At 64.6% G+C, this 11,928-nt stretch overlaps 1 protein-coding gene across 5 annotated transcripts in view; it reads left to right on the top strand.

Moving 5' to 3' along the window:
• The window catches only part of HSPG2 (heparan sulfate proteoglycan 2), a 37,044-nt gene that overhangs the window by 2,971 nt on the left and 22,145 nt on the right, over positions 1 to 11,928 (top strand). For 4 of the 5 annotated variants that reach the window (XM_058854796.1, XM_058854793.1, XM_058854794.1 and 1 more), the window contains exons 2-25: positions 2,288 to 2,417; positions 3,272 to 3,355; positions 3,480 to 3,545; positions 3,768 to 3,877; positions 3,965 to 4,023; positions 4,327 to 4,487; positions 4,692 to 4,817; positions 5,261 to 5,485; positions 6,352 to 6,471; positions 6,543 to 6,674; positions 7,308 to 7,452; positions 8,613 to 8,761; positions 8,841 to 8,987; positions 9,051 to 9,214; positions 9,285 to 9,461; positions 9,639 to 9,835; positions 9,912 to 10,059; positions 10,146 to 10,273; positions 10,343 to 10,429; positions 10,514 to 10,572; positions 10,650 to 10,717; positions 11,105 to 11,245; positions 11,396 to 11,572; positions 11,649 to 11,828. In XM_058854796.1, coding sequence (XP_058710779.1) covers positions 2,288 to 2,417; positions 3,272 to 3,355; positions 3,480 to 3,545; positions 3,768 to 3,877; positions 3,965 to 4,023; positions 4,327 to 4,487; positions 4,692 to 4,817; positions 5,261 to 5,485; positions 6,352 to 6,471; positions 6,543 to 6,674; positions 7,308 to 7,452; positions 8,613 to 8,761; positions 8,841 to 8,987; positions 9,051 to 9,214; positions 9,285 to 9,461; positions 9,639 to 9,835; positions 9,912 to 10,059; positions 10,146 to 10,273; positions 10,343 to 10,429; positions 10,514 to 10,572; positions 10,650 to 10,717; positions 11,105 to 11,245; positions 11,396 to 11,572; positions 11,649 to 11,828 — 3,180 coding nt within the window. The remainder of the gene's footprint in view (positions 1 to 2,287; positions 2,418 to 3,271; positions 3,356 to 3,479; positions 3,546 to 3,767; positions 3,878 to 3,964; positions 4,024 to 4,326; positions 4,488 to 4,691; positions 4,818 to 5,260; positions 5,486 to 6,351; positions 6,472 to 6,542; positions 6,675 to 7,307; positions 7,453 to 8,612; positions 8,762 to 8,840; positions 8,988 to 9,050; positions 9,215 to 9,284; positions 9,462 to 9,638; positions 9,836 to 9,911; positions 10,060 to 10,145; positions 10,274 to 10,342; positions 10,430 to 10,513; positions 10,573 to 10,649; positions 10,718 to 11,104; positions 11,246 to 11,395; positions 11,573 to 11,648; positions 11,829 to 11,928) is intronic. The other variant, XM_058854792.1, reaches the window with a different exon arrangement.

Below are 11,928 nucleotides of genomic sequence, written 5' to 3'. Positions count from 1 at the left end.
TGGGGGGAGAGCAGCTGCCTCTGCCCCCCCGGGACCAGCATCCACCAGCTGTGCTGGCAGCCCCCCCAAATCCTGGGGTGACCCCCATCCCCCCAAAAGTGAGAGTGACTCAGTCCTTGGGGACACTCGGGAGGGGGAAGAGGGTTTTTTAGGGGGGAAACACCTTTTAACATGACCTTGGGGGAACAATAAGCCGGGGGGGGACTGCTATTAATAACCCCCCCGGTTATTATTCTTGTGCTGCGTCACCTCCTCTTCCTCGCCCGGATGAATTAACGGGGAGGGGCACATCCAGATTTGGGGGCCACTTCAAGATTTGAGGAGCCATATCCAGATTTTAGTGGGGGAACATCCAGACTGGCGGGGGGGGGACGTTCAAATTGGCTGAGGACACCCAAATAAGGGGGGTTTGAGGTGTTCCCCCAGTTTGGGGTGCAGTTTGGAAGCGGGAGGTGGGCAGGGTGGTGCTTCCTCAACCTCCTCTTCCTCGCCCTCCTCCCCCCCACTTTTCCCCAGGGTGCGGGGCAGGATTTGGGCCGGGGAGTGGAAAATGTGAGCGGCGGCGGGGCCGTGGCGTCCGGCCGGGCGCGGTGCCCCGGCGGCAGCGGGGGGGACCCGGGTGTCCGGGGGGGCCCAGGCGTCCGGGGATGCGGGGCCGCGGAGCAGAGAGGCTTCCGGTGACCGGAGAGGGGGATTGTCCCCGAGCCTGCTCGGACACCGCTGGACACCCGACCCGCAGCTGCCCTTCCGCCGGCCGGGCTGGGTGTGCGGCGACGGGAATGAGCCCCCGCAGGCTCCGTGCCCGGCTGCGGGGCGAGTCCAGGGCACTGAGGGGATGGGGAGCAGGGGCTGGCACCCATGGGCTCGGTGCACGGCTGGGGGCGAGTCCAGGGCACCAAGGGGCTGGGGAGCAGGGGCTGGCACCCATGGGCTCCGTGCGCGGCTGGGAACGGGGCGGCAGAGCCCGCACGCACTCGGTCCGTGTGTGGGGATGTGGGTGCCGAGCGCTCACACTCACGGTACATCTGGGGAGCGGCAGAGGCTCACTCAAGCACACATGGCCTCGTGCCTCAGTTTCCCCTTGCGTGGGGTGTGAGCTGACACCCACGAGGGGCCTCCCCAGCCAGACCCCCGGGGGAGTTGAGTCCTCCCGTCCGCGTGGCCGCGTGCCCCGTGTGCCCCCCTGTGTACCCCCCTTGTCCCCGTGTTCCCCCCGTGTCCCGTCCCCCCCAGCGCCCGCCTAATCCCCCCGGCGCTTGTTTGCACAGCAAAGTGCTGCTGCGACGGATTCCTGCCGGGGCCGGGCCGGGGGCACCGGCGGCGCCGCACACGCGTGTGCCCGGGCCCGTGGGCACCGGGGCACGCCCGGCTGGGGCACACCCGGCTGGGGCACACGCGTGTGTGTCAGGGCTCGGCTGTGGCGGTGTCACCTGTCGGTGGCTGCCGTGGCGTGTGTGCTCACACACATCCCCGCGGTGCTGCACGCGTGTGGTGGTGCCAACACGCGTGCACGGCCGGCTGTGGGCACGGCTTTGTGTTGGTGCATGCAGAAAGCGTGGAAATGTGTGTGCACAGCCACGCGTGTTACCTGTGACAGGCCACGCGTGTGGCAGTGCCCGCACATGTTCTGTGTGCACAGCCACGCGTGTTACCTGTGACAGGTCACGCGTGTGGCAGTGCCCGAACGCGTTCTGTGTGCACAGCCAGGTGTCACAGCGTGTTACCTGTGACAGGTCACGCGTGTGGCAGTGCCCGCACACGTTCTGTGGTGTGCACAGCCAGGTGTCACTGCACGCTTGTCCCCGTGTCCGCGTGTGCACACTGCGGTTCCTGCGTGGGGCAGCGCACGCGTGTCCCCGTGTCAGTGCACACGCGGAGCAGTGTAAATGTGTGTGCACACACTTCCCGTGTCGCTGCACACCCGTGTGCACACTGGGCTCCCTGGCACACGCCCCCGAGCCCGCACCCGGTGCCGGTGATCCCGGCGCCGCTGGTCCCGGTGCCGGCGGTCCCGGTCCCGGTGATCCCGGTGGTCCCGGTGCCGGTGATCCCGGCGGTCCTGGTGCCGGAGGTCCCGGTGATCCCGGTGCCGGTGATCCCGGCGGTCCCGGTGCCGGCGGTCCCCGTGCTGGTCGGTGCAGGAATGCGGAGGGTGTGTGCTCATCCCGCTCCCTCTTGCCGGTGACGCCACCGCACAGCCACGAACAGCCCCCGTTCCCCCCCCGTTTCGGGGTGACGTGGCTGGTCACCCGCCGTGGTCCCGTCCCATGGTGGCCCCATCCCCCAGGTCGCCGGCGGCACCCGCAGCTGGGCCGACGCCTTCCCCGAGGACACGGTGGCCGATCACGTCGGGGACACACAGGGAAGGCGCTACTACCGGCACCTGTCAGATGACGAAGACCTGGTGGCCTCTGGAGGTGAGGGGACCTCAGGGGACATCAGGGTGGGTGGGTCCTGATGCCACCCTGGGTACCACTTGCACAGTCCCCGCTGTGGATGGAACCTGGTGGTAAGGTGGCACTGGGCGGGTCAGTGCCACCAGGGGTGGGAGTCACTGTGGCTGGATGTCACCGTGGGTGGGTGTGACATGAATGGCTGTCACTAGGTGGGGGGTGTTACCATCAGTTGGTGCCACCATGGGTGCCGCTCCCTCAAGTGTCCCCATCGCAGATGGGAAATGGACTGATGGCATCCAGCACGGAGGTGGCACTGGGTATGTGGATGCCACCCTGGATGCTGTGTGCACTGTCCTTGTTGTGATTGCCACTTGGACCCGGTGGCATCTGCTGATAAGGTGACACTGGGTGGGTGGATGTCACTGTGAGCGAGTGCCACTTGTGCTGGCCCCGTCACAGATGCCACCAGGATTTGGCAGCAGCTGGTGGCAGGGTGGCACTGAGTGGGTGAGCATCACCGTGGGTGAATGTCTCCGTGAGTGGGTGTCATCATGAGTAGATGCCACCCTGGGTGCTCCCGTGTTGTCCCCAGGGCAGGTGGCACCAGGACCTGGTGGCGTCTGGCAGTAAAATGTCACCAGGTGGTTGCTACCATGGGTGTGCGTCACCATGGGAATGTGTCACACGTGTGGATGCCCCCCCTGATGCCACCACATTGTCCCTGTCGTGGATGGCACTGGGATCTGGTGGCATTTAGTGGAAAATGTGGCACTGGTGGGTGACCACCGTGACTTGGTGTGTGTCCCTGTGGGAGGGTGTGCACAGCTGTGGGGGTCCCCGCAGGCAGGTGCCACCCTCACACTTTGCCCACGCAGATGGCAGTGGGGAGGATGGCAGTGGTGTTCCCTGGCCACCGAAAGTCGTGAGCCCGGCCCCCAGCAGCGGGCTGGCACCCACCGGTAAGGGGACGCTGTGGATGGCACCTGGCCCCGGGCTGGTCCCCGCTGGCACCGCTCTCAACCTCTGTCTCCTCTTCATCCTCCTCCTCCTCTTCCTCTTCCTCCTCCTCCTCCCTGGGGGCAGCGCCCAGGCTCCGCCCCGCGCCCGCGGGCATGGTGGTGGCTGAGCCCGAGGATGACCCCCCCGTCAGTAAGTGACACTTTTTGGGGACTGCCCTTTGCTGCACCCCCACTTTTCTTCCTCCTGTGCTTTGTTGGGTGGGATCCCAGACGCAGCTGGGGAGCAGAGGGAACATCTGGATGGGAGGGGTCACAGCTGGGTGAGAGTCACGGGGGGGATTTTTTGGGTGTGCAGGTGCCACCCCCTAGTTTTGACACCCCATTCCCCAACTTTGGCACCTCCTGCCCCCAGTTTATTTCCGGGCGCTGGTGAACTTCACCCACAGCATCGACTACAGCTCACGGCTGGAGGACCCCGATTCTGAGGAATTCAAGGAGATTTCTGAGGCTGTTGTGGATACGGTGAGGACTGGGGAGACTCGGGGGGGTGCTGGGGGTGGGGGGCACCCAAGGGACCCTCCTGACCCCTCATTTTCTGCCCCCCAACAGCTGGAGTCAGAGTATTACAAAGTGCCTGGGGAGCAGGTGGTCAGTGTGGTCTTCATCAAGTGAGTGGGGGTCTCGGGGGGCCTGGGGGAGTCTAGAGGGGCTTAGAGGGTTTGGGAGGAGGCCCAGGGGGTTTTGGAAGGAAAACAGGTGAGACAGGGAGGTCTGGGGGAGCAAGGTGTCGTCTGGGGGGATTTTGGGGTGCAGCAAGGAACTTTTGGGAGTGCAGGGAGGTTTTGGGGGTGATGGGGCAGATGGGAGGTGAAGGGGATGTTTTGGGACGCAACGAGGAGCTTTTGGGGTGCAATGTGGAGATTTTGGGGTGCAGTGAGGCAGTTTTGGGGTGCTGACACCTCATCCTCCAGGCAGCTGGACGGGGATGTGTTCGTGGAGCTGGATGTGGGCTCAGAGGGGAACGGGGACGAGGCGCAGCTCGAGGGGGTCCTGCGGGACGTGTTGGCCGGCGGCTCCATCGCCTCCTACCTCACCTCCCCCCAGGGCTTCCAGTTCCGTCGCCTGGGAGCCGGTGAGCCTGGGAGGGGCTTTGGGGGGAGCCTGGGGGGTTTTGGGGGTGCTCTGGAGCGGTTTTGGGCCAGGGGGCTCAGAGCACCATGTCCCAACCTGCGTTACTCCACTGGCTCTCACATCCTGGCGTGTACTGACCCTGGCCAAACTCGGGTGGGGGATGTTTTGGGGTGACCCCCTGACTGTGCTCCTTCCCTGGCTGCAGTGACCCCCCAGCCACGCGCTTGTACCGTGGGGGAGTTTTCCTGTGGGAGTGGGGAGTGCGTGGCTGTGGAATATCGCTGTGACCGCCGGCCCGACTGCCGCGACGCCTCTGATGAGGAGGGATGTGGTGAGGCAGCTCAGCACACCTGGAACCTCCTCTGTCTCCATGAACCCCCTGCCCCCCATTCCCCACCCCATGGCCCTGTCACTTCCCCTCTGCACCCCTTTTCCTGTCTATAACCTTCCTGTACTCTCCTCCTGCACCCCCTTAACCCCTGGGCCCTCCATAAACATTTCCCACGCCCCCTTTTGCCTGGTATATCCCCCTATACCACTCTGCATCCCCATTTCTCACTTTAATCCCCCTGCACCCCTACTTTATTGCTATGCCCCCATAAACACTCCTCACACCCTTTTTCCCCTGTATAACCCCTCTGCACCCCATTTTGCCCCTACACCTCCCCCATAAGCCCCCCCTCGTACCCCTCCCCTCCAATCTCACCCAACCCTCCCTCTTTACCCCCATTTCCCCCTAAGTCCCCCCATAACCCCCCATTTATCTGCCCCCAGAGCCCCCCCCAGGGCCACCCCCCAGCACTGCCCACCCGGCCACCACGCGCCCGCTGAGCACCCGCCCCGCAGGCACCACCCCAGCGCCGCCCGCCCGCCCCCCAAAACCCGCCGGGGGGTGCCGGGAGGGCGAGGCTGCCTGCAGGGACGGGCGCTGCGTCCCCCGCGATTACCTGTGCGACGGAGAGCGCGACTGCGCCGATGGCTCCGACGAGGACGCCTGCGGTGGGTCCTGGGGGATGGCGAGGCTTTGGGGGGCTCTGCCTGCACTTCAGCAAAGCCTTGGACACTGTGTCCCGTGGCAAGCTCCTGGAAAAGCTGGCAGTCCATGGCTTGGGCAGGTTCACTCTGTGCTGGGCTAGGAGCTGGCTGATGGCTGGGAGACGGTGCAGTCGGTGCCTGGTCACCAGATGCTGGCTGGGGACAGAGTGGCTGGACAGCAGCCAGGCAGAAAGGGAGCTGGGGCACTGATGGACAGCAGCTGGACATGAGACAGCTGTGCCTGGGTGGCCAAGAAGGCCAATGGCCCCTGGCCTGGATCAGGAATGGTGTGCAGGAGCAGGGCAGGGATTCTTCTGCACCTCAAGTGCTGTGCCCAGTCCTGGGCCCCAGTTTAGGAATGCTGGAGCATGTCCAGAGAAGGGCAGCAAGGCTGGGGAAGGGTCTGGGACACGAGTCCTGTGAGGGGCAGCTGAGTACAGCTGAGGGAGCTGGGGGGGCTCAGCCTGGAGGAAAGGAGGCTCAGGGGGAACCTTATCCCTACAGCTCCCTGACAGGAGAATGCAGCCAGGTGAGGGTTGAGCTCTGTTCCCAGAGAACTAGGAACAGGATGAGAGGACACGGCCCTAAGGTGTGTAGGAGGGGTTCAGGCTGGATGTTAGGAAGCAGCTCTACATAGAAAGGGTAACTGGACATTGGAAGTGGCCCAGGGAGGTGGTGGAGTCACTGTCCCTGGAAGTGTTTAAGGAAAGCCTGGATGTGGCACTCAGTGCCATGGTGTGGTTGATGAGGTGGTGTTGGGTCATCAATGATCTCAAAGGTCCTTTCCAACCCAATCGATTCTGGGTGCTGACTTGCTCCATGCCCCCCAGGCACCCTGTCCCCCTGTGAGCCCAACGAGTTCAAATGTGACAATGGGCACTGCGCCCTCAAGCTCTGGCGCTGTGACGGCGAGAATGACTGCGGAGACGGCTCCGACGAGAGCGACTGCCGTGAGTACGGGGGCTTGGGGACACGTGGGGACACGGGGACACGGCTGACATTGTGTTGTGACCCCCTGCAGCCACCAAGGCACCCGGTGCAGCGTGCGGACCAGCGGAATTCCGGTGCGTGTCCAGCGGGAGCTGCATCCGAGCCAGCTACCAGTGTGACCGGGAGCCCGACTGTCCTGACCGCAGCGATGAGGTTGGATGTGGTGAGTGACACCGGAGACAGCTCAGCAGGGAGGGGACATGGGGACTAAGGCTGGGCTGGGGATGCTGTCCCAGGGGTGCTGTGATGCTGGGGGCATGTGGTGCTGTGGCACCTGGATGGGGATGCTGCCCAAGCTGTCCCTGGGATACAGCTGTGTCTGAGCTGTGCCAGGGACCCTCTGCTGTGACACCAGGCTGGGGACACTGCCCAGGAGCCTTGTGCCATAGTACAGGGCTGGGGAATCTGCCTGAGACATGCCCAGTGCCCCAGGACAGTACTGGGGACACTGTGTCCAGGTCCCTGTGCTGTGGCACAGTGATGGTCACCACTTTGGGGACCCTGTCCCCTGGCAGGGCCACACTGGGAAGCCTGTGCCGTGGCACCAGGCTGGGGACCCCGTGCTGGAAGCTTGCCCTGGGTAGTGCTGTGCTGGGGGCATGTCACAGAACCAGGTTGGGTGTCACACTGGGGACTCTGTCCCCAAACTGGACTGGAGATATGATGCCAAAGAACCTGTCCCTGGGTGGGTCTGGGGTGGCGGTGACAGTGTCCCCATTTTCCAGTGGTGCCACACAGAGCAGAGGGTGCCAGTGGCAGTGACAATGACCGCCACCACACGGGGTGGTGGTGGCAGTGCCCCCACAGGTGGTGACGCTGCCACGGGAGTCAGTGAGAGCGGTGCCAGGCCAGACCGTCACCTTCACCTGTGTAGCCACCGGTGTCCCCACCCCCATCATCACCTGGCGCCTGAACTGGGGACACACCCCCAGCAGCCACAGGTGAGCTGGGCTTGCACATGAACCGGCACTGGAGAGGGAATGGGCTCCTGTGCTGGGGCTGGGCAGTGAGTGTGCAGGGCACTGGGTGTGGGGGGCACTGGGTGTGGGGGGCACTGGGTGTACTGGGTGTATTGGGTGTACTGGGTGTGCAGGGCACTGGGTGTGTGGGGCACTGGGTGTGCAGGGCACTGGGTGTACTGGGTGTACTGGGTGTACTGGGTGTGTAGAGCACTGGGTGTGGGGGGCACTGGGTGTACTGGGTGTACTGGGTGTGCAGGGCACTGGGTGTGGGGGGCACTGGGTGTGGGGGGCACTGGGTGTACTGGGTGTACTGGGTGTGTGGGGCACTGGGTGTGCAGGGCACTGGGTGTACTGGGTGTACTGGGTGTGTGGGGCACTGTGCCAGGTGTGTGGGGCACTGGGTGTGCCAGGTATGCAGAGCACCAGGTGTGTCAGGTGCTGTGTGTGGGTGTGTGTGGGTGTGTGTGGGTGTGTGTGGCTGTGTGTGGGTGTGTGGGGCTGTGTGTGGGGCTGTGTGTGGCTGTGTGTGTGGGGCTGTGTGGGGCTGTGTGTGGGTGTGTGGGGCTGTGTGGGGCTGTGTGTGGGTGTGTGTGGCTGTGTGGGGCTGTGTGGGGCTGTGTGTGGCTGTGTGGGGCTGTGTGGGGCTGTGTGGGGCTGTGTGTGGGTGTGTGTGGGTGTGTGTGTGGGTGTGTGGGGCTGTGTGGGGCTGTGTGGGTGTGTGGGGCTGTGTGGGGCTGTGTGTGGGTGTGTGGGTGTGTGGGTGTGTGGGGCTGTGTGTGGGTGTGTGGGGCTGTGTGGGGCTGTGTGGGGCTGTGTGTGGGTGTGTGGGGCTGTGTGGGGCTGTGTGTGGGTGTGTGGGGCTGTGTGGGGCTGTGTGGGGCTGTGTGGGGCTGTGTGGGGCTGTGTGGGTGTGTGGGGCTGTGTGTGGCTGTGTGTGGCTGTGTGGGGCTGTGTGGGTGTGGCTGTGTGGGGCTGTGTGTGGCTGTGTGGGGCTGTGTGTGTGGCTGTGTGGGGCTGTGTGGGGCTGTGTGGGTGTGTGTGGGGCTGTCTGTGTGTGTCTGTGTGTGGGGCTGTGTGTGGTTCCTGGCAGTGCCAGGCTCCGCTTGTGCCAGGCTCTGGGTAGCAAATGTGCCCCGTAGGGTGTCGATCGTGAGTGAGGCTGGCCAGGGCACCCTGACTATCCGGGATGTGAAGGAAGCTGATCAAGGCGCCTACACCTGTGAGGCCATCAACACCCTGGGCATGGTGTTCGGCATACCTGACAGCATCCTCACCGTCACCCGCCCTGGTGAGGAGCCCCTCCCCGCTCCATGCCACCAATCCCACCGTGGCACTGTCACCATCACCCTCTGTCTCATCTCCCACAGGGCCATGTCCCGAGGGCCACTTCCAGGTGACAGGGACATCCCGCTGCCTGCCCTGCTTCTGCTTTGGTGTCACCACCTCCTGCCGTGCCACCACCCGGCACCGCCACCGCCTCCACCTGCGCTTCAACCACCCTGACAACTTCAAGGGTGAGTGGTGGGGACGAGGGCCAGGGGCAGTGAGCACAGCAGGGGCTGAGTGTTTCCTTGCAGGTGTCAATGTGACGGTGCCAGCAGCGCCATCCGCACCGGTGCTCTCGGCCACCCAGCTCCATGTGGATGTGGGGACTGAGGAATTCCAGCTCCTGGACCTGTCCCGTCGCTTCCTGGCTCTAGATGCCTTCTGGGCACTGCCAGAGCCCTTCCTTGGGGACAAGGTGATGCTGAGGTGGGGTAAGGGCTGGGCACAGCAGTGGAGTGGCTGCTGACAGCCCGCTGTGCTGCCAGGTGGATGCCTACGGGGGAGCACTGAGCTACGGAGTGCGGTACCGGCTGGGCCGGGGGCCCCCTGAGCCCACCGCCCACCCTGACCTGCTCTTGCGGGGCCACGGGCGGCAGCTGCGGGCACGTGCTGGTGACACCCAGCCAGATGTTCTCAACCGGCGGCACGTGCCCCTCACCGAGGTGGGTGTGGGAAGGGATGGTGATGGTGATGGTGATGGTGATGGTGATGGTGGAGAGGTGATGCTGGTGGTGATGGATGAGTGATGCTGGTGATGGGTACTGATGCTGGTCATGGCAGGTGGGTGATGGCAGCATTGCCATCACCCTGCTGTGACACTGCTGTCACTGTCCTGGCAGGACCACTGGGAGGACGAGCAGGGTGCTCCGGTGAGCCGGGAGCTGCTGCTGCTGGTGCTGCAGGGGCTGGATGGCATCTTTATCCGGGCAGTGTACGACGGGCGCATGGCCAGCGTGGGGCTCAGCGACGTGGCCATGGACATCACCAGCAGCGTGGACACCGGCCTGGGGCCAGCTGGCGACATCGAGGAGTGCAGGTGACCGCTGGCAGCGAGGTCATGGGCCCAATGCCACTGCTGCTGTGATGCCACTGTCACACTGCTCTGTCCCCAGGTGCCCCGTGGGTTACACGGGGCTGTCGTGCCAGCGCTGTGCCCCCCGTTTCGAGCGGGTGACAAGGGGACCCTACCTGGGGACCTGCTCTGGCTGTGGCTGCCACGGCCACTCCAGCACCTGTGACCCCGTTTTTGGGCACTGCTTGGTAAGGAGTGAGAGGCTGATGAGGTGACAAGGGGACAGGGACACAGCACAGGATCACCACTTCCCTGTAACGTGTCCCCCTCCCAGAACTGCCAGCACAACACGGAGGGTCCCCAGTGCGAGAAGTGCAAACCTGGCTTCTTCGGCGATGCCACCAAGGGCACAGCCACTGCCTGTCACCCTTGTCCCTGTCCCTACACGGAGCCATCTCGCAGGTGGGTGCTGATCCCAGGGACCAGCTCCTGATGTCACTGCCCCGGCATCACCGTCACTGTCACCCACAGGTTCTCAGAGTCGTGCTTTTTGGACACAGATGGCCAGGCCACCTGCGACGCCTGTGCTCCCGGATACGCCGGCCGCCGCTGCGAGAGGTGGGTGGGGGGTCCCTCCCTCAACACCTGAGACCCCCCTCCTGTCACCCACCTGTCACCCACCTGTCCCCCACCCCTCCACAGGTGTGCCCCAGGCTACGAGGGAGACCCCATCCAGCCGGGTGGCAAGTGCACCCCAATTGGTGAGTGGAGGGTGCTGGCTGGGGGGTCCCCGCACCCTTGGGTGCCCCCCACCCACACCCTGACTGCCTGACTGCAGGCCAGGAGCTCGTCAAGTGTGATGCCCGTGGGGGCCAGGACGAGGCAGGTGGCACTTGTCGCTGCAAGGTGAGGATGGGGGGAGCAGTGGGGTGACATTGCTGGGGACAGTGGGGGGCAATGGGGGGCTGGGTGTTGCCATCTCCCACTGCACCAGCCTGGTCCCAGGTACCCAGTCCCTGCCCTAGCACCCATCCCACCTCTGCCCCATAGCACCCAGTCCTCCCCCCATTCAGATCCCCTGAGGCAACCAGTCCCACCCCCCACAGTACCCAGTCCAGTCCCTGCGCTACCCAGTCCAGCCCCCCCAGCACCAATGACAACCCCCCATGGCATCCAGTCTGGTCCCTGGGCTCCCCCAGCATCCATCCCACCCTCTGCACCCAGTCCCACCAATTCCCTGCTCACCCAGTCCCACCCATTTCCCCGCTCACCCCTGCCTGCCCTGTGCCCCAGCCCAACGTCCGTGGCCGGCTCTGTGACTCCTGCGCCGCTGGCACCTTCCACCTGAGCGCTGCCAACCCCGCGGGCTGCCTGCCCTGCTTCTGCATGGGGCTGTCCCGCTCCTGTGCCAGCTCCGCCTGGCACCGCCACCAGGTACCTGCAGCATGGGACAGGCTGTGCCATCCTGTACCATGTCCTGTCTTGTCATTGTCTTGATGTGTTATTCCATGCCATGCCATAGCAGTGCCATGCTGTGCCATGCTGTGCCAGGCCAGGCCATGCCCACCACAATCCCTCTCCCAGGTGTTACTGAGCTCTGAGGACTCGGCGCCGCTGCCCCTGGCCAACGCGTCAGGCGCACGCTTGGTGGGGGCCATGCCACACTTCGTGTCCCCACGGGAGCTGTACTTCGATGCCTTCCCAAAGCTGCCACGAGACATTCACTACTGGGTGCTGCCTGCACCCTTCGCTGGGGACAAGGTGACACAGCCTCTGCCCCTTTGTGTGTCCCCACCGCCCAGTTCGGGGAGTGGGTGACCCCTGAGTGTCCCCACAGGTGACAGCATATGGTGGGGAGCTGCGGTACACGGTGACACACCGGGCCCCGGCTGGCACTCCCCTGCCCTCCTGGCACCCTGATGTCCTGCTCCAGGGCAATGGGATCCTCCTGGAGCACTTCTCCAGTGCCACCTTTCCAGCTGGTGTCCCCACCACTGTCACTGTGCCTATCCGTGAGGTGAGAGGGGTCCCTGTGTGACACAGGGGTCAGGGAGGGAGGGGGTCAGACTGGGTGCCATGGGGAGGGGTTCACCTGGGGGTCCCAGGGGTCAGACTGG

The sequence above is a fragment of the Poecile atricapillus genome, chromosome 22, assembly GCF_030490865.1.
Source record: "Poecile atricapillus isolate bPoeAtr1 chromosome 22, bPoeAtr1.hap1, whole genome shotgun sequence".
In the NCBI taxonomy this organism is placed as follows: domain Eukaryota; kingdom Metazoa; phylum Chordata; class Aves; order Passeriformes; family Paridae; genus Poecile; species Poecile atricapillus.
The sequence above is the reverse complement of the archived record's forward strand: the minus strand, read 5'-3'. Positions and strand labels throughout refer to the sequence as shown.